General features: G+C 44.9%; 1 protein-coding gene across 1 annotated transcript in view; it reads right to left on the bottom strand.

The window, feature by feature from the left end:
* LOC128690382 (uncharacterized) overlaps positions 1-22,116 on the bottom strand; it is a 54,408-nt gene extending 32,292 nt beyond the window's left edge. The window contains exon 1 of the mRNA XM_053779065.2: positions 20,683-22,116. Within this exon, the coding sequence (XP_053635040.1) occupies positions 20,683-21,271 (589 nt within the window). The 5' untranslated portion in view covers positions 21,272-22,116. The remainder of the gene's footprint in view (positions 1-20,682) is intronic.
* Positions 22,117-26,822: the final 4,706 nt, after the last annotated feature.

The raw sequence follows: 26,822 nt of genomic DNA, 5'->3' as shown, positions 1-26,822 counted from the left end.
AAAACAAACCTGCCACCTTACGAAACAAAACGAACCTGACACTGTGCGAAACAAAAACGAACCCTTCACCGGACGAAACAAAACGAGCCCGATACTGTACGAAACAAAACGAACCAGACACACATCGAGACAGGACCCGAGACCGCTGACCGGCTACACCAAAAAGCAGGCGTAACTTTTTTTTTGCTGCGTATTCGACGTGTGAGAGTTTTTTCGAAGTGTTTTCCGACACATAATTGAAAATTTTACTGGACCAAACGGGAATCTAAGACCAATTTATAAGGCTAATTAAAGGTAATATAGCTTTAAGCTATCAGATGCTATGAGATCCCAGTGTTATACCTGCAGACCAAACCATACCCCGGCCGGGATTGAACCCGCGGTCAGAGAGTCTCAAAACTCCAGACCGTCGCGTTAGCCACTAGACCAGCTAGCCACAATAAGATTCGTCCAACTAGGTCTGGAATTTTGAGACTCTCTGACCGCGGGTTCAATCCCGGCCGGGGTATGGTTTGTTTGCAATCGTGTCATTACGATTTCGTGAGTCACGTTATACCTGCAGCTGTGGCTGGTTTGTCGGTACTACTCTCCGTGTCAATAGGATCCCCCAGCTTTATGTATATGTATGTGTTAGTGAGTGTGTATGTATGTGTTAGTGTATATGATTTTGTTAGTAAGCGTATATGTGTGTATGTATGTGTGTGTGTGTTAGTGAGCGACGTCTGCGAGTGGTCCACACACACACACACACACACACACACAGAATACCTGACAGGGAGGCAACAACGAGTCATGGTACGTGACCAGGTGTCAGAGTGGGCGCCTGTAACGAGCTGGGTTCCACTGGGTCAGTTCTAGGACCAGTGCTATTTTTGGTATATGTGAATGACATGACGGAAGGGATAGACTCAGAAGTGTCCCTGTTTGCAGATGAGGTGAAGTTAATGAGGAGAATTAAATCGGATGAGGATCAGGCAGGACTACAAAGAGACCTGGAGAGCTACAAGCCTGGTCCAACAACTGGCTCTTAGAATTTAACCCCCCCTCCCAAATACAAAGTCATGAAGATCGGGTAAGGGCAAAGAAGAACGCAGACAGAGTACAGGGTTGGTGGCCAAAGACTGCAAACCTCATTCAAGGAAAAGGATCTTGGGGTGAGTATAATACCGAGCACATCTCCTGAGGTGCACATCAACCAGATAACTGCTGCAGCATATGGGCGCCTGGCTGTTGCGTCCCTTGCATGAGACCCAAAGTGTATATGTTGTTATATGTATATATTTTTTATTTTCACTTAATGTTATATTGTCTATATCTTCATTAATAGCTAAAATGAAGGTATCTTATTTAGCTATGTATATAGGTAGGACGTGTTCATTGAATCAAGTCGGAAACTGCTGTGCTAACTACCGTATAATAGAGTCAATCGGTCTCTCGGGTAGATGTCTCATGAATCGAGTTGACGTCTGGCTTAGAGGCGTTGCCTGAGTACAAGCCTACCTCTAGCTTTGCAAACATCTCGTTGCCTGAGTGAGTACCAGCCTACCTCTAGCTTTGCAAACATCTCGTTGCCTGAGTGAGTACCAGCCTACCTCTAGCTTTGCAAACATCTCGTTGCCTGAGTGAGTACAAGCCTACCTCTAGCTTTGCAAACATCTCGTTGCCTGAGTGAGTACAAGCCTACCTCTAGCTTTGCAAACATCTCGTTGCCTGAGTGAGTACAAGCCTACCTCTAGCCTTGCATTTTGCAGTGAACATACCTCTAGTTTGCAAACATCTCGTTGCCTGAGTGAGTACAAGCCTACCTCTAGCTTTGCAAACATCTCGTTGCCTGAGTGAGTACAAGCCTACCTCTAGCTTTGCAAACATCTCGTTGCCTGAGTGAGTACAAGCCTACCTCTAGCTTTGCAAACATCTCGTTGCCTGAGTGAGTACAAGCCTACCTCTAGCCTTGCAAACATCTCCTTCTCCTCGAAGTTTGATTAGACTCAAGTTTTGAGTAACAAAAGGTTCCGTTAGTGAGACGGAACCTCTTTCTCGCTACACTGGGTATCAGTGAAGGACAGAGTTATTTCTATACTTCGAGATTTTGATATTTACTAAGGCTGCGAGTTTTTCTGGCGTTATAAAGTCAATCTGTGGATTTAACTATGACCTCTACGTATTACCGTAGTCTTGATTTGAATAGAGCCGAACATATATTTGGTAAGAGAGGAGTATTAGGACTCCTATAGAGATTGTACTGAAGATTTCAGCTGTGTGTTTTGTTCCTGCTTCCTTAAGATCGTTTATTGTGTTTTGATAAATGTCTCTATCTCTAGGTTAGCTTCTTACTTGGTGGATTATTGTACTCGAAGCCAGTGATTATTCGAGGACGGATGTACAATTTAGCCTTGTACGTATATAGAGTCGACCTATAGTGAGACATTTCCGTCACTGATTGAAACCCCCTGGGTATATGTGTATATATGGTTAATTACGACTCGTGGCAATGAAAATGTTACCTTAACTAAATGCTTGTGAATTGTATTATAAACATTAGCATTATTGTACTCAAAAGTACCATTCTAATATCAAAGATATTAAATTATTATTTTGTCGGGATATTGTCTCCTGGATATAATTGACAAAATAATAAAGACAGCCAGTGCTGACCGTGATCCATCACCTCGTTACGAAAGAGAAGACTTCAACAGTTTACATACGTAAGGAGATTTGTTCCAAACTCCCGGAGTTTTCCACTCACATCTGTTGTGTAGCCCAGCAACACACATAACTTCTCTTTTTGTAACACTGGCAAACCTGAGAAAAGCGTTCCGATACCTCAGAAAGGAATCGTTCAAGACTCTGTACACCGTGTACGCCAGGCCCATACTGGAGTATGCAGCACCAGTTTGGAACCCACACCTGGTCAAGCACGTCAAGAAATTAGAGAAAGTGGAAAGGTTTGCAACAAGACTAGTTCGAGAGCTAAGGGGAATGTGCTACGAAGAAAGGTTAAGGGAAATCGGCCTGACGACATTAGGGGACAGGATAGTTAGGGAAAACGTGATAATGACATACAAATTACTACGAGGAATTGAGAAGGTGGACAGAGACAGGATGTTCCAGTGATGGGACACAGAAACAAGAGGTCACAATTGGAAGTTGAAGACTCAGATGAGTCAAAGGGATGTTAGGAAGTATTCCTTTAGTCACAAAGTTATCAGGAAGTGGAACAGTCTAGCAAGTGATGTAGCGGAGGCAGGAACCATACATAGCTTTACGATGAGGTATGATAAAGCTCGTGGAGCAGGGATAGGACCTAGTAGCGATCAGTGAAGAGGCGGGGCCAGGAGTTATGAATCGACTCCTGCTACCACAAATAGGTGAGTACACACACACACACACACACACACACACACACACACACAGGATCACCGTACACACAAAGAAGGGTCGGGTATTAAACTTTACTTCCACAGTGACGTGAAGAAGCTAAGACTGGATTAGCAGAGAAGTAAGGGGTGGAGGGGGCGGTATAGACGGGATGGGGGGGGGAGAAAGGAGAAGATCTTGTTGTAAACAGAATCCATTTCCAGTGACGAGAGAAAGTAAACGAAGATTTATATTTTTCTTGGTTCGCCACAGCGGGACGCTACGATTGTCTTGCCTCGTGGAACACACTCAGGTAACACACTCAGGCAACACACTCAGGCAACACACTCAGGCAACACACTCAGGCAATACACTCAAACAACACTCAGACACACTCAGACAACACACTCAGGCAACACACTCAGGTAACACACTCAGGCAACACACTCAGGCAACACACTCAGGCAACACACTCAGGCAACACACTCAGGTAACACACTCAGGCAACACACTCAGGCAATACACTCAGGCAATACACTCAAACAACACACTCAGACACACTCAGGCAACACACTCAGGCAATACACTCAGACAACACACTCAGGCAACACACCCAGGCAACACACACTCAGGTAACACACTCAGGCAACACACTCAGGTAACACACCCAGGCAACACACTCAGGTAACACACTCAGGCAACACACTCAGGCAATACACTCAGACAACACACTCAGGCAACACACCCAGGCAACACACTCAGGTAACACACTCAGGTAACACACTCAGGTAAAACACTCAGACAACATACTCAGACACACTCAGGCAACACACTCAGGCAACACACCCAGGCAATACACTCAGGTAACACACTCAGGCAACACACCCAGGCAACACACTCAGGTAACACTCAGGCAACACACTCAGGCAATACACTCAGGCAATACACTCAAACAACACACTCAGACACACTCAGGCAACACACTCAGGCAATACACTCAGACAACACACTCAGGCAACACACCCAGGCAACACAATCAGGTAACACACTCAGGCAACACACTCAGGTAACACACTCAGACAACATACTCAGACACACTCAGGCAACACACTCAGGCAACACACCCAGGCAACACACTCAGGTAACACACTCAGGCAACACACCCAGGCAACACACTCAGGTAACACACTCAGGCAACACACTAAGGCAATACACTCAGGCAACACACTCAGGCAACACACTCAGGTAACACACTCAGACAACATACTCAGACACACTCAGGCAACACACTCAGGCAACACACCCAGGCAACACACTCAGGTAACACACTCAGGCAACACACCCAGGCAACACACTCAGGTAACACACTCAGGCAACACACTCAGGCAATACACTCAGGCAACACACTCAGGCAACACACCCAGGCAAGACACTCAGATAACACACTTAGACACACTCAGGAAATGCCAAACATGTGTTCAAAAAATCTTTTTCACTTTTGCTAAAATAGTATATATATACATGTATATATATATATATATATAAATATATATATATATATATATATATATATATATATATATTTATATATATATATATATATATATATATATATATATATATATATATATATATATATATATATATAAATATATATATATATATTTATATATATATATTATATATATATATATATATATATATATATATATATATATATATATATATATATATATATATATATATATATGTCGTGCCGAATATGTAAAACTGGTCAATTAGCAAGAACTCATTTAAAATTAATTCCTTTCTAAAATTTTCTCCTATACGTTTAAAGATACATTTTTTTCAATAATGTTAATGTATTTTTTTTTAATTTTGCACCAAAAGAATCTTAGAAAACTTACCTAACCTTATTATAACAAGAACAATTTATTATAGCCTAACCCAACTAAATATATTTTAGATTTATTTACAGTAATTTAATACTAAACAAACACAGTGAAATATATTTTTTTCGTTAGGTTCAGAATGATTTTGGCGAAATTATTGCATACACAAATTTTCACTTGTCCTATATGGCAAGATGAGCGTTGCTATTTAAGCCAAGATCGCAAATTCTGCCTATTCGGCACGACATATATATATATATATATATATATATATATATATATATATATATATATATATATATATATATATATATATATATATATATATATATATATATATATATATATATTTGGGCACACGCCCCAGCTCTGAGGAGCTGGATGAGATTTTCGCCTTATAATCGGTGATACACACGTAACAACATGTACCGTATATGCCACCTTTATATCAACAATGTATCTCTTAAATCTTCTGTACCATATTATGTAATAAAATATTCCTATTGGTAAAAAAAAAATAGTTTAAAAGATGGGGTGGTAGGGGAAGTGGAATATTCAAATGGCTTCAGGAAGAAATCCAAATATTCTTCCTTGAAGCCTTTTTATCCACTTCTCCGAGGCTATGGGTCCCACAATTTACACCAGAGGTGGACCCCATCCTTTATATATATATATATTTATATATATATTTATATATATATTTATATATATATTTATATATATATATATTTATATATATATATTTATATATATATTTATATATATATTTATATATATATATATATATATATATATATATATATATATAGATATATATACATATATATATATATATATATATATATATATATATATATATATATATATATATATATATATATATATATATATATATATATATATATATATATATATATATATAACCTCTTTCAAAAGAGAAATGCACCTCCCCCACCAGTGAAGTATACCCCCAGTGAGGTACACCCCAGTGAGGTACACCCCTAGTGAGGTACACCCCCAGTGAGGTACACCCATAGTTACGTACACCCCTAGTGAGGTACACCCATAGTGAGGTACACCCCCAGTGAGGTACACCCCCAGTGAGGTACACCCCCAGTGAGGTACACCCCCAGTGAGGTACCCCCCCAGTGACGTACACCCCTAGTGAGGTACACCCCTAGTGAGGTACACCCCCAGTGAGGTACACCCCCAGTGAGGTACACCCCCAGTGAGGTACACCCCCAGTGAGGTACACCCCTAGTGAGGTACACCCCCAGTGAGGTACACCCCTAGTGAGGTACACCCCTAGTGAGGTACACCCCCAGTGAGGTATACCCCCAGTGAGGTACACCCCCAGTGAGGTACACCCCCAGTGAGGTACACCCCTAGTGAGGTACACCCCCAGTGAGGTACACCCCCAGTGAGGTACACCCCTAGTGAGGTACACCCCCAGTGAGGTACACCCCCAGTTAGGTACACCCCTAGTGAGGTACACCCCCAGTGAGGTACACCCCCAGTGAGGTACACCCCCAGTGAGGTACACCCCTAGTGAGGTACACCCCCAGTGAGGTACACCCCTAGTGAGGTACACCCCTAGTGAGGTACACCCCCAGTGAGGTACAGCCCCAGTGAGGTACACCCCCAGTGAGGTACACCCCCAGTGAGGTACACCCCTAGTGAGGTACACCCCCAGTGAGGTACACCCCCAGTGAGGTACACCCCTAGTGAGGTACACCCCCAGTGAGGTACACCCCCAGTTAGGTACACCCCTAGTGAGGTACACCCCAAGTGAGGTACACCCCCAAGACACCGTCAGTACACTCAAGGTAATAATCGGGTTAAAAGGTAATCCATTTTTCATTAGTTAATAGAGTGTATCAGGGAACTTGTAAGTCCTTATGCTTAACCTGCATGGCTTAGCGGCTAGCTGACTCGCTTAATGAATAGGTGGCTAGCTGCCTGGCTCGCTTAACGAATAGGTGGTTAGCGACTTGGCTTGCTTAACGACTAGTTAGTTAGCTGTCTGTCTCACTTAACGACTAGATATTCTTTTGCCTGGTTCGCTTAGTGACTAGATGGTTAGCCGCCTGGCTCGCAAAGTGACTTGGTGGTTAGCTGCCTGGTTTGCTTAACGAACAGATAGTTAGGAGTATTTATGTTGTAATATTTGCCGCTGACTATCCAAAGTTATCTAATCATATCCAAGTAATTTTGGCGGGGATGTACGTGTTGGTTTGAGTTGGTAGGCGCGTTAATTTGGGCTTGTAGGCCTTTGATCTGAGTTGGTAGGCCTTTGATTTGAGTTGGTAGTCCATTGATTTGGGCTGGTAGGCCTTTTATTTCAGTAGGTAGACCTTTGATTTGAATTGGTTGGACGTTTCATTTGCACTGGTAGGCCTTTAACTTGAGCTCGTAGGCCTTTGATTTGAGTTGGTAGGCCTTTCATTTAAGAAGGCAGACCTTTGATTTGAGCTGGTAGGCCTTTCATTTAAGAAGGCAGACCTTTGATTTGAGCTGGTAGGCCTTTCAATTGAGCTCGTAGACTTTTCACTTGATCTTGTAGGCCTTTCATTTGACCTGGTAGGCCTTTGATTTGCTTGGGTTGGTGGGCGTGGCTTCACGAGAGGCTGACTGGCTAGCGGATGTAAACACGTTGGCGAGGGACTCGCTTGGGCTCATCTCCCGGGATTTACAAAACAATCATAGATAGAGATGAAGATAGAGAGGCGGGGATGGAAGGAGCTTAGCTAGCGAGGCGCTGGCATTCAATCCCTTCCACGGTTTTAATACGAGGAAAGAATGGAAATTGATGGGATGGGGGAGGGAGATGGAGGCGTGTAATGACGGTTCTAGGAGCGCTGTAGCCTTGCAACTGTCTGTTGATCCTTCACTTTTGGGAGGTTAGAACTTTTATCTATCCGTCTATCCTTCAGCTCGCGTAGATTTGAACATTCATTAATAGCGAACGCCAGCAACGTTGAACACCAGCAACGCTGAACACCAGCAACGTTGAACACCAGCAGCATTGAACACCAGCAACGTTGAACACCAGCAGCATTGAACACCAGCAACGTTGAGCACCAGCAACATTGAACACAAACAAGGTTGCTACAAATGTGTATATTTAAGAGTCGAATTTATATAGATGTGTGTGCTTAAGTGTCGAGTTTATATACAGGAGAGAGAGAGAGAGAGAGAGAGAGAGAGAGAGAGAGAGAGAGAGAGAGAGAGAGAGAGAGAGAGAGAGAGAGAGAGAGAGAGAGAGAGAGAGAGAGAGAGAGAGAAGTTTAGAGTTAGCTTGGGTAGCACCAAGTGCAGGCAGCCTCAGGCAGCAACGCTGAGTGCTGATTAATGTAAGTTACCTTCCTGGTGCTGCTGCTGCTGTTGATGATTGGTGCTGCTGTTGTTTGGTATTGCTGTTGGTTGGTGCTGTTATTGGATGGTGCTGTTGTTGCTTGGTACTGTTGTTGCTTGGTACTGCTGCTGTTACTTGGTGCTGGTGTTGCTTGGTGCTGTTATTGATTGGTGCTGCTGTTACTTGGTGCTGGTGTTGTTACTTGGTGCTGGTGTTGCTTGGTGCTGTTGTTGCTTGGTACTGTTGTTGCTTGGTACTGCTGCTGTTACTTGGTGCTGGTGTTGCTTGGTGCTGTTATTGATTGGTGCTGTTGTTACTTGGTGCTGGTGTTGTTACTTGGTGCTGGTGTTGCTTGGTGCTGTTGTTGTTTGGTGCTGTTATTGGTTGGTGCTGTTGTTGCTTGGTGCTGTTGTTGTTTGGTACTGTTGTTGCTTGGTACTGCTGTTGTTACTTGGTGCTGGTGTTGCTTGGTGCTGTTGTTACTTGGTACTGTTGTTGCTTGGTACTGTTGTTGCTTGGTACTGCTGTTGTTACTTGGTGCTGTTGTTGCTTGGTGCTGTTGTTGCTTGGTGCTGTTATTGGTTGGTGCTGTTGTTGCTTGGTGCTGTTGTTGCTTGGTACTATTGTTGCTTGGTACTGTTGTTGCTTGGTACTGCTGTTGTTACTTGGTGCTGGTGTTGCTTGGTGCTGTTGTTGCTTGGTGCTGTTATTGGTTGGTGCTGTTGTTGCTTGGTGCTGTTGTTGCTTGGTACTATTGTTGCTTGGTTCTGTTGTTGCTTGGTGCTGTTGTTGCTTGGTACTGCTGTTGTTGCTTGGTACTGTTGTTGTTTGGTGCTGTTGTTGCTTGGTATTGTTGTTGCTTGGTGCTGGTGTTGATTGGTGCTGTTGTTGCTCGGTGCTGTTGTTGCTTGGTGCTGTTATTGGTTGGTGCCGTTGTTGCTTGGTGCTGTTGTTGCTTGGTACTATTGTTGCTTGGTTCTGTTCTTGCTTGGTACTGATGTTGTTACTTGGTGCTGGTGTTGATTGGTGCTGTTGTTGCTCGGTGCTGTTGTTGCTTGGTGCTGTTGTTGCTCGGTGCTGGTGTTGCTTGGTGCTGTTGTTGCTTGGTGCTGTTGTTGCTTGGTGCTGCTGTTGTTACTTGGTGCTGTTGTTGATTGGTGCTGTTGTTGCTCGGTGCTGTTGTTGCTTGGTGCTGTTGTTGCTTGGTGCTGGTGCTGCTTGGTGCTGTTGTTACTTGGTACTGTTCTTGCTTGGTGCTGTTGTTGCTTGGTGCTGTTGTTGCTTGGTGCTGTTGTTGCTTGGTACTGTTGTTGCTTGGTGCTGTTGTTGCTTGGTGCTGTTGTTGCTTGGTACTGTTCTTGCTTGGTACTGTTGTTGCTTGGTGCTGTTGTTACTTGGTGCTGTTGTTGCTTGGTGCTGTTGTTGCTTGGTGCTGTTGTTGCTTGTTGCTGTTGTTGCTTGGTACTGTTGTTGCTTGGTGCTGCTGTTGTTACTTGGTGCTGTTGTTGCTTAGTGCTGTTGTTGCTTGGTGCTGTTGTTGCTTGGTGCTGCTGTTGTTACTTGGTGCTATTGTTGATTGGTGCTGTTGTTGCTCGGTGCGGTTGTTGCTTGGTGCTGTTGTTGCTAGGTGCTGGTGTTGATTGGTGCTGTTGTTGCTTGGTGCTGCTGTTGTTACTTGGTACTGTTGTTGCTTGGTGCTGTTTTTGCTTGGTGCTGCTGTTGTTACTTGGTGCTATTGTTGATTGGTGCTGTTGTTGATTGGTGCTGTTGTTGCTCGGTGCTGTTGTTGCTTGGTGCTGTTGTTGCTTGGTGCTGTTGTTGCTTGGTGCTGCTGTTGTTACTTGGTACTGTTGTTGCTTGGTGCTGTTTTTGCTTGGTACTGTTGTTACTTGGTACTGTTGTTGCTTGGTACTGTTGTTGCTTGGTACTGCTGTTGTTACTTGGTGCTGTTGTTGCTTGGTGCTGTTGTTGCTTGGTGCTGTTATTGGTTGGTGCTGTTGTTGCTTGGTGCTGTTGTTGCTTGGTACTATTGTTGCTTGGTACTGTTGTTGCTTGGTACTGCTGTTGTTACTTGGTGCTGGTGTTGCTTGGTGCTGTTGTTGCTTGGTGCTGTTATTGGTTGGTGCTGTTGTTGCTTGGTGCTGTTGTTGCTTGGTACTATTGTTGCTTGGTTCTGTTGTTGCTTGGTGCTGTTGTTGCTTGGTACTGCTGTTGTTGCTTGGTACTGTTGTTGTTTGGTGCTGTTGTTGCTTGGTATTGTTGTTGCTTGGTGCTGGTGTTGATTGGTGCTGTTGTTGCTCGGTGCTGTTGTTGCTTGGTGCTGTTATTGGTTGGTGCTGTTGTTGCTTGGTGCTGTTGTTGCTTGGTACTATTGTTGCTTGGTTCTGTTCTTGCTTGGTACTGATGTTGTTACTTGGTGCTGGTGTTGATTGGTGCTGTTGTTGCTCGGTGCTGTTGTTGCTTGGTGCTGTTGTTGCTCGGTGCTGGTGTTGCTTGGTGCTGTTGTTGCTTGGTGCTGTTGTTGCTTGGTGCTGCTGTTGTTACTTGGTGCTGTTGTTGATTGGTGCTGTTGTTGCTCGGTGCTGTTGTTGCTTTTTGCTGTTGTTGCTTGGTGCTGGTGCTGCTTGGTGCTGTTGTTACTTGGTACTGTTCTTGCTTGGTGCTGTTGTTGCTTGGTGCTGTTGTTGCTTGGTGCTGTTGTTGCTTGGTACTGTTGTTGCTTGGTGCTGTTGTTGCTTGGTGCTGTTGTTGCTTGGTACTGTTCTTGCTTGGTACTGTTGTTGCTTGGTGCTGTTGTTACTTGGTGCTGTTGTTGCTTGGTGCTGTTGTTGCTTGGTGCTGTTGTTGCTTGTTGCTGTTGTTGCTTGGTACTGTTGTTGCTTGGTGGTGCTGTTGTTACTTGGTGCTGTTGTTGCTTGGTGCTGTTGTTGCTTGGTGCTGTTGTTGCTTGGTGCTGCTGTTGTTACTTGGTGCTGTTGTTGATTGGTGCTGTTGTTGCTCGGTGCTGTTGTTGCTTGGTGCTGTTGTTGCTCGGTGCTGGTGTTGCTTGGTGCTGTTGTTGCTTGGTGCTGCTGTTGTTACTTGGTACTGTTGTTGCTTGGTACTGTTGTTACTTGGTGCTGATGTTGGTAGTTGGTGCTGTTGTTGATTGGTGCTGTTGTTGCTCGGTGCTGTTGTTGCTTGGTGCTGTTGTTGATTGGTGCTGTTGTTGCTTGGTGCTGTTGTTGCTTGGTGCTGCTGTTGTTACTTGGTACTGTTGTTGCTTGGTGCTGTTGTTGCTTGGTGCTGTTGTTACTTGGTACTGTTGTTGCTTGGTGCTGTTGTTGCTCGGTGCTGTTGTTGCTTGGTGCTGCTGTTGTTACTTGGTGCTGTTGTTGCTTGGTGCTGCTGTTGTTACTTGGTACTGTTGTTGCTTGGTGCTGTTGTTGCTTGGTGCTGTTGTTGCTTGGTGCTGTTGTTACTTGGTGCTGTTGTTGCTTGGTGCTGTTGTTGCTTGGTGCTGTTGTTACTTGGTGCTGTTGTTGCTTGGTACTGTTGTTGCTTGGTGCTGTTGTTGCTTGCTGCTGTTGTTGCTTGCTGCTGTTGTTATTTGGTGCTGTTGTTGATTGGTGCTGTTGTTGCTCGGTACTGTTGTTGCTTGGTGCTGTTGTTGCTTGGTGCTGCTGTTGTTACTTGGTGCTGTTGTTGATTGGTGCTGTTGTTGCTTGGTGCTGTTGTTGCTTGGTGCTGCTGTTGTTACTTGGTACTGTTGTTGCTCGGTGCTGTTGTTACTTGGTGCTGTTGTTGCTTGGTGCTGTTGTTACTTGGTGCTGCTGTTGCTTGGTGATGTTGTTGCTCGGTGCTGTTGTTACTTGGTGCTGTTGTTGCTTGGTGCTGTTGTTGCTTGGTGCTATTGTTGCTTGGTACTGTTGTTACTTGGTGCTGTTGTTGCTTGATACTGCTGTTGTTACTTGGTGCTGTTGTTGCTTGGTACTGCTGTTGTTACTTGGTGCTAGTGTTGCTTGGTACTGTTGTTGCTTTGTGCTGTTGTTGCTTGGTGCTGTTGATGCTTTGTGCTGTTGTTGCTTGGTGCTGTTGTTGCTTGGTGCTGTTGATGCTTTGTGCTGTTGTTGCTTGGTGCTGTTGATGCTTTGTGCTGTTGTTGCTTGGTGCCGTTGATGCTTTGTGCTGTTGTTGCTTGGTACTGTTGTTGCTTGGTGCTGTTGTTGCTTGGTACTGTTGTTACTTGGTGCTGTTGTTGCTTGGTGCTGTTGTTGCTCGGTGCTGCTGTTGTTACTTGGTGCTGTTGTTGCTTGGTGCTGTTGTTGCTTGGTGCTGTTGTTGCTTGGTACTGTCGTTACTTGGTGCTGTTGTTGCTTGGTACTGTTGTTGCTTGGTACTGTTGTTACTTGGTGCTGTTGTTGCTTGGTACTGTTGTTGCTTGGTACTGTTGTTACTTGGTGCTGTTGTTGTTTGGTGCTGTTGTTGCTTGGTACTGTTGTTACTTGGTGCTGTTGTTGCTTGGTACTGTTGTTACTTGGTGCAGTTGATGCTTTGTGCTGTTGTTGCTTGGTGCTGCTGTTGTTACTTGGTGTTGTTGTTGCTTGGTGCTGTTGATGCTTGGTGCTGTTGTTGCTTGGTACTGTTGTTACTTGGTGCTGTTGTTGCTTGGTACTGTTGTTGCTTGGTACTGTTGTTACTTGGTGCTGTTGATGCTTTGTGCTGTTGTTGCTTGGTGCTGCTGTTGTTACTTGGTGCTGTTGTTGCTTGGTGCTGTTGTTTCTTGGTGCTGTTGTTGCTTGGTGCTGTTGTTGCTTGGTGCTGTTGTTGCTTGGTGCTGCTGTTGTTACTTGGTGCTGTTGTTGCTTGGTGCTGTTGTTGCTTGGTGCTGTTGTTGCTTGGTGCTGCTGTTGTTACTTGCTGCTGTTGTTGCTTGGCGCTGTTGTTGCTTGGTGCTGCTGTTGCTTGGTGCTGTTGATGCTTGGTGCTGTTGTTGCTTGGTACTGTTGTTACTTGGTGCTGTTGTTGCTTGGTACTGTTGTTGCTTGGTACTGTTGTTACTTGGTGCTGTTGATGCTTTGTGCTGTTGTTGCTTGGTGCTGCTGTTGTTACTTGGTGCTGTTGTTGCTTGGTGCTGTTGTTGCTTGGTGCTGTTGTTGCTTGGTGCTGTTGTTGCTTGGTGCTGTTGTTGCTTGGTGCTGTTGTTGCTTGGTGCTGTTGTTGCTTGGTGCTGTTGTTGCTTGGTGCTGTTGTTGCTTGGTGCTGCTGTTGTTACTTGGTGCTGTTGTTGCTTGGTGCTGTTGTTGCTTGGTGCTGCTGTTGTTACTTGGTGGTGTTGTTGCTTGGTGCTGTTGTTGTTACTTGGTGCTGTTGTTGCTTTGTGCTGTTGTTGCTTGGTGCTGCTGTTGTTACTTGGTGCTGTTGTTGCTTGGTGCTGCTGTTGTTACTTGGTGCTGTTGTTGCTTGGTGCTGCTGTTGTTACTTGGTGCTGTTGTTGCTTGGTGCTGCTGTTGTTACTTGGTGCTGTTGTTGCTTCTGCTGTTGGTGGTGGTGGTGATGGTGGTTTTTATGGTGGTGGTAGTTATGATTGTGGTAGTGGTAGTTATGATTGTGGTAGTGGTAGCTATGATTGTGGTAGTGGTAGTTATGATTGTGGTTGTGGTAGTTATGATTGTGGTGGTGGTAGTTATGATTGTGGTGGTGGTAGTTATGATTGTGGTAGTGGTAGTTATGATTGTGGTTGTGGTAGTTATGATTGTGGTGGTGGTAGTTATGATTGTGGTGGTGGTAGTTATGATTGTGGTGGTGGTAGTTATGATTGTGGTGGTGGTAGTTATGATTGTGGTGGTGGTAGTTATGATTGTGGTGGTGGTAGTTATGATTGTGGTGGTGGTAGTTATGATTGTGGCGGTGGTAGTTATGATTGTGGTGGTGGTAGTTATAATTGTGGTGGTGGTAGTTATGATTGTGGTGGTGGTAGTTATGATTGTGGTGGTAGTAGTTATGATTGTGGTGGTGGTAGTTATGATTGTGGTGGTAGTAGTTATGATTGTGGTTGTGGTAGTTATGATTGTGTTGGTGGTAGTTATGATTGTGGTGGTAGTAGTTATGATTGCGGTGGTAGTAGATATGATTGTGGTGGTGGTAGTTATAACTGTGGTGGTGGTAGTTATCATTGTGGTGGTTGTAGTTATGATTGTGGTGGTGGTAGTTATGATTGTGGTGGTAGTAGTTATGATTGTGGTGGTGGTAGTTATGATTGTGGTGGTAGTGGTTATGATTGTGGTGGTGGTAGTTATGATTGTGTTGGTGGTAGTTATGATTGTGGTGGTAGTAGTTATGATTGTGGTGGTAGTAGATATGATTGTGGTGGTGGTAGTTATAATTGTGGTGGTGGTAGTTATCATTGTGGTGGTGGTAGTTATGATTGTGGTGACAGTAATGATTGTGGTGTATGTAGTTATAATTGTGGTGGTTGTAGTTATGATTGTGGTGGTGGTAGTTATAATTGTGGTGGTGGTATTTATGATTGTGGTGGTGATAGTTATAATTGTGGTGGTGGTAGTTATGATTGTGGTGGTGGTAGTTATAATTGTAGTGGTGGTAGTTATAATTGTAGTGGTGGTAGTTATGATTGTGGTGGTGGTAGTCATAATTGTAGTGGTGGTAGTTATAATTGTGGTGGTGGTAGTTATGATTGTGGTGGTGGTAGTTATAATTGTAGTGGTGGTAGTTATAATTGTGGTGGTGGTAGTTATGATTGTGGTGGTGGTAGTTATGATTGTGGTGGTGGTAGTTATGATTGTGCTGGTGGTATGTATGATTGTGTTGGTGGTATGTATGATTGTGCTGGTGGTATGTATGATTGTGCTGGTGGTATGTATGATTGTGCTGGTGGTATGTATGATTGTGTTGGTGGTATGTATGATTGTGCTGGTGGTATGTATGATTGTGCTGGTGGTATGTATGATTGTGCTGGTGGTAGTTATAATTGTGGTGGTGGTAGTTATCATTGTGGTGGTGGTAGTTATGATTGTGGTGAAAGTAATGATTGTGGTAGTGGTAGTTATGATTGTGGTGTATGTAGTTATAATTGTGGTGGTTGTAGTTATGATTGTGGTGGTGGTAGTTATAATTGTGGTGGTGGTTTTTATGATTGTGGTGGTGATAGTTATAATTGTGGTGGTGGTAGTTATGATTGTGGTGGTGGTAGTTATAATTGTAGTGGTGGTAGTTATAATTGTAGTGGTGGTAGTTATGATTGTGGTGGTGGTAGTTATAATTGTAGTGGTGGTAGTTATAATTGTGGTGGTGGTAGTTATGATTGTGGTGGTGGTAGTTATAATTGTAGTGGTGGTAGTTATAATTGTGGTGGTGGTAGTTATGATTGTGGTGGTGGTAGTTATGATTGTGGTGGTGGTAGTTATAATTGTAGTGGAGGTAGTTATGATTGTGGTGGTGGTAGTTATAATTGTAGTGGAGGTAGTTATGATTGTGGTGGTGGTAGTTATGATTATGGTGATAGGTGGAAGTGGTTCAGATGGTTGTGATTCAGTGCGTGATAGACACAGTTATAGTGGTAGCATTGTCCATTATTATTATTATTATTATTATTATTATTATTATTATTATTATTATTATTATTATTACTATTATTATTATTATTATTATTATTATTATTATTATTATTATTATTATTATTATTATTTTTATTAATAAATTATTATTATATTATTATTTTATTATTGTCTTCATCGCTACCCTGATGATGTTTCGCCGGAGAGACGAAAGCTCTTCAGCTCTGCCTTCAGTTTTAAGGAGTTGCGTTGAGCCCTTACGGGACTAGCGCTCTCGTAAATAAGTCAACGTATCTCCCATTTTTTTTCTTCGCTTAGGATTCGCTAAAGGGTCGATGTTTCGCCCTGTACAGAGTTTTATCAAGTCAAGTTTCGCCCTGTGTAGAGCTTTATCAAGTTATGTTTCGCCCTGTGTAGAGCTTTATCGAGTTACGTTTCGCCCTGTGTAGAGATTTATCAAGTTATGTTTCGCCCTGTGTAGAGCTTTATCAATTTATGTTTCGCCCTGTGTAGAGCTTCATCGATTTACGTTTCGCCCTGTGTAGAGCTTTATCAATTTATGTTTCGCCCTGTGTAGAGCTTTATCGAGTTACGTTTCGCCCTGTGTAGAGATTTATCAAGTTACGTTTCGCCCTGTGTAGAGCTTTATCAATTTATGTTTCGCCCTGTGTAGAGCTTTATCGAGTTACGTTTCGCCCTGTGTAGAGATTTATCAAGTTACGTTTCGCCCTGTGTAGAGCTTTATCAAATTATGTTTCGCCCTGTGTAGAGCCTTATCGAGTTTCGTTTCGCCCTGTGTAGTGATTTATCATTTTATGTTTCGCTCTGTGTAGAACTTTATCAAGTTATGTTTCGCCCTGTGTAGAGCTTTATCAAGTCATGATTTAGTGAACTTCTACACAGGGCGAAACATAACTAGATATAGCTCGACACAGGGCGAAACATAACTAGATAAAGCTCGACACAGAGCGAAACATAACTAGATAAAGCTCGACACAGAGCGAAACATAACTAGATAAAGCTCGACACAGGGCGAAACATAACTAGATAAAGCTCGACACAGGGCGAAACATAACTAGATAAAGCTCGACACAGGGCGAAACATAACTAGATAAAGCTCGACACAGGGCGAAACATAACTAGATAAAGCTCGACACAGAGCGAAACATAGCTAGATAAAGCTCGACACAGGGCGAAACATAATTAGATAAAGCTCGACACAGAGCGAAACATAGCTAGATAAAGCTCGACACAGGGCGAAACATAACTAGATAAAGCTCGACGCAGAGCGAAACATAACTCGATAAAGCGCGGCACAGAGCGAAACATAACTAGATAAAGCTCGACACAGAGCGAAACATAACTAGATAAAGCTCGACACAGGGCGAAACATAACAAGATAAAGCTCGACACAGGGCGAAACATAAGATAAAGCTCGACACAGGGCGAAACAAGCGCGTAATTATGACTTGGTATGCGAGTCAGTCTTGGTCAGATCTTCCAGTGTATTACAGAGACAACTGGGGACAAAAGTCGAGGTCTTAAAATTGCAAGACTTTCCTGCCATCTGCAACACTGACAGTTGCAATAAGTCAGGTCAGCATCCCCGGGGTCTTAGAAACCAGTGACTTGTCTCTTGGGTTTTAAAACCGGCGACTTGACTCTTGGTTTTCAAAAACCAGTGACTTGACTCTTGGTTTCAGTTTAGTGCTACAGAAAAAAATAATGAATAGAAAATGCGACAAGTGGGCGGATTGTGGGTGGAGGGTGGGTGGAGGGTGGGTGGAGTATGGGCCGTAGGTGGGCGGTGGGTGGTCCGAGGGTGGGCGGAAGGTAAGCCGAGGGTGGGCTGAGGGTGGGTGGAGGGTGGGTGGAGGGTGGGTGGAGGGTGGGCGGAGGGTGGGTGGAGGGTGGACGGAGGGTGGGCCATGTGCGGGTGGAGGGTAGGCCGAGGCTGAGTGAGGGGAGAGGGTGGACAGTGGAGAGCACGTAGCAAGGGAGGGGATGCACCATTCAGGGGATGGGGTTGGGGAATCAATTAAGTGGAAATGAGGGGAATCGAGTGAGTTAAGTGGAGATGGGGGAACCTAATGAGTTAAGTGGAAGTTCGGGAATCGAGTGAGTAAAGTGAAGGTGCTGGAATCTAGTGAGTTAAGTGGAGGTGGAGGAATCGAGTGAGTTAAGTGAAGGTGGAGGAATCAAGTGAGTTAAGTGAAGGTGGAGGAATCTAGTGAGTTAAGTGGAGGTGGAGGAATCAAGTGAGTTAAGTGGAGGTGGAGGAATCTAGTGAGTTAAGTGGAGGTGGAGGAATCGAGTGAATTAAGTGGAGGTGAAGGAATCGAGCAAATTAAGTGGAGGTGGAGGAATCTAGTGAGTTAAGTGGAGGTGGATGAATCTAGTGAGTTAAGTGGAGGTGGAGGAATCTAGTGAGTTAAGTGGAGGTGGAGGAATCTAGTGAGTTAAGTGGAGGTGGAGGAATCGAGTGAATTAACTGGAGGTGGAGGAATCTAGTGAGTTAAGTGGAGGTGGAGGAATCAACTGAGCTAAGTGGAGGTGGAGGAATCTAGTGAGTTAAGTGGAGGTGGAGGAATCGAGTGAATTAAGTGGAGGTGGAGGAATCAAGTGAGTTTAGTGGAGGTGGAGGAATCTAGTGAGTTAAGTGGAGGTGGAGGAATCGAGTGAATTAAGTGGAGGTGAAGGAATCGAGCAAATTAAGTGGAGGTGGAGGAATCTAGTGAGTTAAGTGGAGGTGGAGGAATCTAGTGAGTTAAGTGGAGGTGGAGGAATCGAGTGAATTAAGTGGAGGTGGAGGAATCTAGTGAGTTAAGTGGAGGTGGAGGAATCGAGTGAATTAACTGGAGGTGGAGGAATCTAGTGAGTTAAGTGGAGGTGGAGGAATCAACTGAGCTAAGTGGAGGTGGAGGAATCTAGTGAGTTAAGTGGAGGTGGAGGAATCGAGTGAATTAAGTGGAGGTGGAGGAATCTAGTGAGTTAAGTGGAGGTTGAGGAATCAAGTGAGTTAAGTGGAGGTGGAGGAATCTAGTGAGTTAAGTGGAGGTGGAGGAATCGAGTGAATTAAGTGGAGGTGGAATAATCGAGTGAATTAAGTGGAGGTGGAGGAATCGAGTGAATTAAGTGGAGGTGGAGGAATCGAGTGAATTAAGTGGAGGTGGAGGAATCGAGTGAATTAAGTGGAGGTGGAGGAATCTAGTGAGTTAAGTGGAGGTGGAGGAATCAAGTGAGTTAAGTGGAGGTGGAGGAATCTAGTGAGTTAAGTGGAGGTGGAGGAATCGAGTGAATTAAGTGGAGGTGGAGGAATCGAGTGAATTAAGTGGAGGTGGAGGAATCAAGTGAGTTAAGTGAAGGTGGAGGAATCGAGTGAATTAAATGGAGGTGGAGGAATCGAGTGAGTTAAGTGGAGGTGGAGGAATCAAGTGAGTTAAGTGAAGGTGGAGGAATCAAGTGAGTTAAGTGAAGGTGGAGGACTCAAGTGAGTTAAGTGAAGGTGGAGGACTCAAGTGAGTTAAATGAAGGTGGAGGACTCAAGTGAGTTAAGTGAAGGTGGAGGACTCAAGTGAGTTAAATGAAGGTGGAGGACTCAAGTGAGTTAAATGAAGGTGGAGGACTCAAGTGAGTTAAATGAAGGTGGAGGACTCAAGTGAGTTAAGTGAAGGTGGAGGAATCAAGTGAGTTAAGTGAAGGTGGAGGAATCAAGTGAGTTAAGTGAAGGTGGAGGAATCAAGTGAGTTAAGTGAAGGTGGAGGAATCAAGTGAGTTAAGTGAAGGTGGAGGAATCAAGTGAGTTAAGTGAAGGTGGAGGAATCAAGTGAGTTAAGTGAAGGTGGAGGAATCAAGTGAGTTAAGTGAAGGTGGAGGACTCAAGTGAGTTAAGGAAAAAGACAAACAGGAAACTCAAAGGTTCCTTTTATTGCTAAAAAAATAATGTCAAAGATGAACAATAGATTAAAAATCACAGTATTGTAGCAAATGATTTCATTATGTATTAATTTTGAAGTTCTTAATCTGTAGAGAAATGGGGAATGGGAGAGGAGTCAAGGTTGATCCGAGGAAGATGAGAGCAGCACAATGTATCTAGCTAAACAACCATTGATCAGCAACGAGGCACGACCTTACCTGGAGGGTCTACCTGGAGGCCTATCTGGTGGGTGTACATTCATGGTCTGCCTAAAGGGTCTACCTGGAGGTTTATCTGGAGGGTCTACCTAGAGTGTCTATCTGGAAGGTCTACCTATAGGATGTTCCGGGGGTCAACGCCCCCGTGGCCCGATCCATGACCAGGAATCCCTCACAGAGGTTCGTGCGGGACTCTTGTGGACAGTTCTGGATATTTATCAGAGGAAACGTATCGCCACCAGAGGCTTCATTAGGACTGACACCCGCAGGAAGGAGGGACGGAGAGATGGGTGAAACGTTTCCTGTAATACATGTCCTGAATTGTGCACGAGTGAGTGCACAGTTGGGTTATCACCAGAAGATTCACAGGGATGGAAATGTTTCTTACCCAGGAGGTCGTAGTGTGAGCGAGGGAGGGTAGGGAAGTGTGTATGGGGCAGCCTTGGGGCAGCCCCTGAAGTCCTGGGTGCCAGGAGGCTCTCTATGGTAAACACTGATGAAGGTGCCCGCGAAGCCGGCTGCAGTACGCCGCCGTCCGTCGCTTCCCCCGACGCCAGGCATCGAAGCTGTTCCGATGCCGACGCGTAGTTCTTCAGGGGGTCCGACATGTGTAGCGGGACCTTGAGCGGGTCGACGGAAGCGTACGACTTGAGGGGGTCGTGGCCCAGGTAGAGGCGCATGTGTTCCGGAAGGAGGTACTTGAGGTGCTCGGAGGTGAGGTAATGCTTGAGGGGGTCGCTGGAGGCCAGGTACTGCTTGAGGGGGTCGGCAGTGCCCATGTACTGACTCAGATGGTGGAGGTAGGCTGGGTATGGGTAGTGCGGCAGCGGGGCCAGGCAGGGCAAGGACGAGGGGCCTAGATGCTCCGCCACTGAAACCGCCGTGCCCGCAAGCGGCAGTCCTGGCGGCGGCAACGGCGGCAGCGCCGAAGACACTGGCGAAGAGCCTGAGGAGCGGACGCCTCCCGTCTCCACCATTTTACCGCCTCCTGACGCCACTTTGTTCAACTGAACACACCACAAGATCAACCAAGCGTCCGCAAGGTCCACTCCTCAGGCGGTAAACACACACTGGGCGGAGGAGGCTCCACCAGCACAACACGTGGCGACCGCAACAACAAGCACACACCAAGTGAACATCCATGGATCATCACTCACCATAAATCACTTTTGACTGGCCAGGCTCCGCCTACCTACCTCTGAGTGGCTGGTGAACTTCACCAGCCCAGCCCCTCGGCCAATCATTCCCCTTCATCCGTTAACCGCTCGCGTGAGCACCAATCGCACCCAGGGAAATTAAAAGGCGGGCGTGGCTCGTGACAGTGGCGGGAAGGAGGTCTCAGGCGGCGATTTTGGCGCTGTTATCAGGCCTCGCATCAATCCAATTGACCAAGGCAAATATTAAGAAACTTTACACACTAGCGAGCTCGACTGGAATATCTTTTCAGCGCCGAGTTCTTTGTAGAAGAACTGGAAGCATGACATCAAAGGGGAGTCGGGACCAGATAAAACGTATCTCTTGAGGGAGGCTAAAACCATGGGTGTTTGTGGCGAGGGTGATGGAGGGGGTGGCCCACGATGATGGAGGGGTGGCCCAGGATAGTGGAGGGGTGGCCCAGGAGAGAAGGGAGAGAGAGAGAGTAATCTATCACACTATGTTGGAGTTACTGGATATGATGGCTGCGTTGGGGCCCTCACACACGCCGACACCCGCTAATGAACCGCTAATTGGATGGTCCTACACCCAGCACTCTCCTTATTGTTCTTTTATTGTCCGCTGGATCGTGAGTCTCACGCCAGTAATGACGTGTAAGGCTTCGTCGACCAGAGAAAAAATCTTGGATGGGGAAGAATGAGGAGGAGGAGGAGAGAGAGAGAGAGAAGGGGTAATTATTTAATTATTTTGTTCTCCTTAATCTGTTGTCTAGGGGTTGGTGTCGACGTTCTTATGCGTCCTCTTTCTCGCTTATTTATGTGGCTAATTCTAACACACACACACACACACACACATATATACATACACACACACACACATACACACACACACACATACACACACACACACACATACACACACACACACATACACACACACACACAGGAGAGATAGGGGGGGTATGATAATGACATATAAAATACTGAGAGGTATAGACAAGGTGGACAGAGACAGGATGCTCCAGAGATGGGACACGGCAGGAAGGGGTCACAGTTGGAAGGTGAAGACTCAGATGAATAACAGGGAGGTTAGGAAGTGTTTCTCAGTTACAGAGTTGTCAGGAAGTGGAATAGCCTGGTTAGTGATGTAGTGGAGGCAGGATCCATACATAGCTTTAAGAAGAGGTATGATAAAGCTCACGGAGCGGGAAGAGTGACTGAATAGCCACCAGTAGAAGAGGCGGGGCCAGGAGCTGTGAATCGACCCCCACAACCACAACTAGGTGAGTACACACACACACATATACATAGATATGTATGTTTAGAATTCGCAGAAAGTGCTTGTATATATGTCGTGCCGAATAGGTAAAACTTGCTATTTTCGCTTAAATAGCTACGGACTTCATGCCGAATAAGGCAAGCGAAAATTTGTGTATGCAATTTTTTCACATAAATCATTCTGAACCTAACGAAAAAATATATTTCATTGAGTTTATTTATTTTTAAATTATTGTAAACTTATCTCAAATATATTTAGTTGGATTAGGTTAAATTAAATTACGCTTGTTATAATAAGGTTAGGTAAGTTTTCTAATTTTCTTTTGGTACAAATTTATTAATTTTTGATATTACCATAAATGAAAAACATATATATTTAAACGTATAAGAGAAAATTTTTGAAAGGACTTAATTTTAAATGAGTTCTTGCTAATTGGCCAGTTTTACCTATTCGGCACGACATATACATATACATATATATATATATATATATATATATATATATATATATATATATATATATATATATATATATATATATATATATATATATATATATATATATATATATATATATATATATATATACATGGGGAGGTGGAACAGAATTCTTCCTCCGTAAGCCATGCGTGTCGTAAGAGGCGACTAAAATGCCTTGAGCAAAGGGCTAGTAACCTCTTCTCCTGTATACATTAGTACAGTTTAAAAGAGAAACTATTGTTTTTTCTTTTTGGGACACCCTGCCTCGGTGGGATACGGCCAGTTTGTTGAAAGAATACTTAGCAATTTGCAAACGGGCGAAATTATTTACAAAAATTCTGTCTCAGTCCACAGCAGGATTCGAATCTGCAGACTCGGCGGAATTAGAGGCGAATGTAATAAGAGAAAAGAGCAAAGTGATGAGAGTAAAACGTGTCTGCAAGATGGATCTGTGAGACACGAGGGGACGTGTTGGGACCTGTGTGAGGGCAACAGTGTGTCAGCGGAGTGGGAAAAAAGTGGGATGTAGTAGAGTATAGCAAAACGAAATGTGGAATGTACGATGGTGTGGTAGTGTCTTCATTGTGTGTTTGAAGCAACTTGTAGCGAAGAGGATGCTGAGGATAGTGACGCAGGAGGTTGTGGAGAGTGGCGCAGGAGGTTGTGGAGAGTGGCGCAGGTGGTTGTGGATAGTGGCGCAGGTGGTTGTGGATAGTGGAGCAGGAGGCTGTGGATAGCGAAGGAGGACGCTGGGGATAGCGGAAATGTCTGAAATCTATGTGCGATATGAATATTATGCTTGGAATACTGACTGAATAACTCAGAAAACGCTGCAAATGTGTGTTAGTTACGATCCAGGGAGCGAAGCACCTGCTGATGAGAGTTGTTTGGTTAGTGACGACGGTCAGAGCACCATAGGTTGATCAAGAAAGTTTAAGTATATGCAAATATATATTAAATAGTATACCCAAAAAATGCCTGAGGGATACACGAAGAATACTTGAAGGATATATGAAGGATACATGAATGATACCTGGATACATAAAGATTACCCAAGGATACACGAAGGATGTTTCTGGGCTCATCAAACGCGAGGCTCGGTATTACATACAAAGGTACGCTAGGAGACGTTTGTTGTACCTGGACGTATGACATGTCCCCAGACAAGAAACAAATTACGATAATAAACACAATGGGAAGTGTTTGAGTACCCGTGTATTCCCTCCACCAATATTTACAATATATACAGTGTGTAGGAGAGGAGGAGTAAGGCGAGTTTGCTCACTGTAGCTGCCTTATACCTCATACCAGAGAAGCCAATGTGTACTCAGCCTGCTAGTGAGAGACTGACTTCAACCAGAAGTGTAAATATAACATTACTTCGGCTAGAGTCAATCTCTAACGCAATTGGTTGACGTATAAACCCGACATCGAATCAGCGTGGCTTATCGGCCTCTACAGCTGCACCGACCTAACCACCAGTCTGGCTGGTGCAAAGGGAAGGCAAGAAGTTAATGTTTAATAAACTCCGAATTGTGACATACTCGGTGCACGCCGCAACCGGTTCCAGACCAGGGCTCCTGGTGGATCAAGTCCTGACCAACCAGGCTGTTACAGCTGATTGCATGCAGATCAATATATACACTACAGCCCATCTGATCAGGAACTGGTTTGAGGAACTTATTAAGTTCCATCTTGAAGGCAGCCAGGGGTCTTATGCAGGATGTGAGGGTGTGGATAAGTCTTGGGCTCCATACACTTTTCTCCGCGTGTTCCTGACTCCTCGTAAGTGTAAAGTGTATCCTGGGATCTTCCGTGACTCAGGAACACATTCACGTCCTCCCTCAAGCTTCAAGTCATCATTTATGAATTTCCTGAAGATAAACAAGAAAAAATTACCTTAAAGAACGCTCTCTCTCTCTCTCTCTCTCTCTCTCTCTCTCTCTCTCTCTCTCTCTCTCTCTCTCTCTCTCTCTCTCTCTCTCTCTCTCTCTCTCTCTCTCTCTCTCTGTATATATATATATATATATATATATATATATATATATATATATATATATATATATATATATATATATATATATATATATATATATATATATATATATATATATATATATGGTATGGTCGGTAGTCACCCACTACCTATGGTGTAAGCGGTAGTCACCCACTACCTATGGTGTGAGCGGTAGTCACCCACTACCTATGGTGTAAGCGGTAGTCACCCACTACCTATGGTGTAAGCGGTAGTCACCCACTACCTATGGTGTGAGCGGTAGTCACCCACTACCTATGGTGTGAGCGGTAGTCATCCACTACGTATGGTGTGAGCGGTAGTCATCCACTACCTATGGTGTAAGCGGTAGTCACCCACTACCTATGGTGTGAGCGATAGTCACCCACTACCCATGGTGTGAGCGGTAGTCACCCTCTACCCATGGTGTAAGCGGTAGTCACCCACTACCTATGGTGTGAGCGGTAGTCACCCACTACCTATGGTGTGAGCGGTAGTCACCCACTACCCATGGTGTAAGCGGTAGTCACCCACTACCCATGGTGTAAGCGGTAGTCACCCACTACCTATGGTGTGAGCGGTAGTCATCCACTACCTATGGTGTAAGCGGTAGTCACCCACTACCCATGGTGTAAGCGGTAGTCACCCACTACCTATGGTGTGAGTGGTAGTCATCCACTACCAATGGTGTAAGCGGTAGTCACCCACTACCCATGGTGTAAGCGGTAGTCACCCACTACCTATGGTGTAAGCGGTAGTCATCCACTACCCATGGTGTGAGCGGTAGTCACTCACTACCTATGGTGTGAGCGGTAGTCACCCACTACCCATGGTGTGAGCGGTAGTCACCCACTACCTATGGTGTGAGCGGTAGTCACCCACTACCCATGGTGTGAGCGGTAGTCACCCACTACCTATGGTGTGAGCGGTAGTCACCCACTACCCATGGTGTGAGCGGTAGTCACCCACTACCCATGGTGTGAGCGGTAGTCACAAACTACCCATGGTGTGAGCGGTAGTCACCCACTACCCATGGTGTGAGCGGTAGTCACTCACTACCCATGGTGTGAGCGGTAGTCACCCACTACCCATGGTGTGAGCGGTAGTCACCCACTACCCATGGTGTGAGCGGTAGTCACTCACTACCCATGGTGTGAGCGGTAGTCACCCACTACCTATGGTGTGAGCGGTAGTCACCCACTACCTATGGTGTGAGCGGTAGTCACCCACTACCCATGGTGTGAGCGGTAGTCACCCACTACCTATGGTGTGAGCGGTAGTCACCCACTACCCATGGTGTGAGCGGTAGTCACCCACTACCCATGGTGTGAGCGGTAGTCACCCACTACCCATGGTGTGAGCGGTAGTCACCCACTACCCATGGTGTGAGCGGTAGTCACCCACTACCCATGGTGTGAGCGGTAGTCACCCACTACCCATGGTGTGAGCGGTAGTCACAAACTACCCATGGTGTGAGCGGTAGTCACCCACTACCCATGGTGTAAGCGGTAGTCACTCACTACCCATGGTGTGAGCGGTAGTCACCCACTACCCATGGTGTGAGCGGTAGTCATCCACTACCTATGGTGTAAGCGGTAGTCA

Source organism: Cherax quadricarinatus, chromosome 29, assembly GCF_038502225.1.
Source record: "Cherax quadricarinatus isolate ZL_2023a chromosome 29, ASM3850222v1, whole genome shotgun sequence".
In the NCBI taxonomy this organism is placed as follows: Eukaryota; Metazoa; Arthropoda; class Malacostraca; order Decapoda; family Parastacidae; genus Cherax; species Cherax quadricarinatus.
Note: the sequence above shows the minus strand (reverse complement) of the source record. Positions and strands in the feature narration are given on the sequence as shown.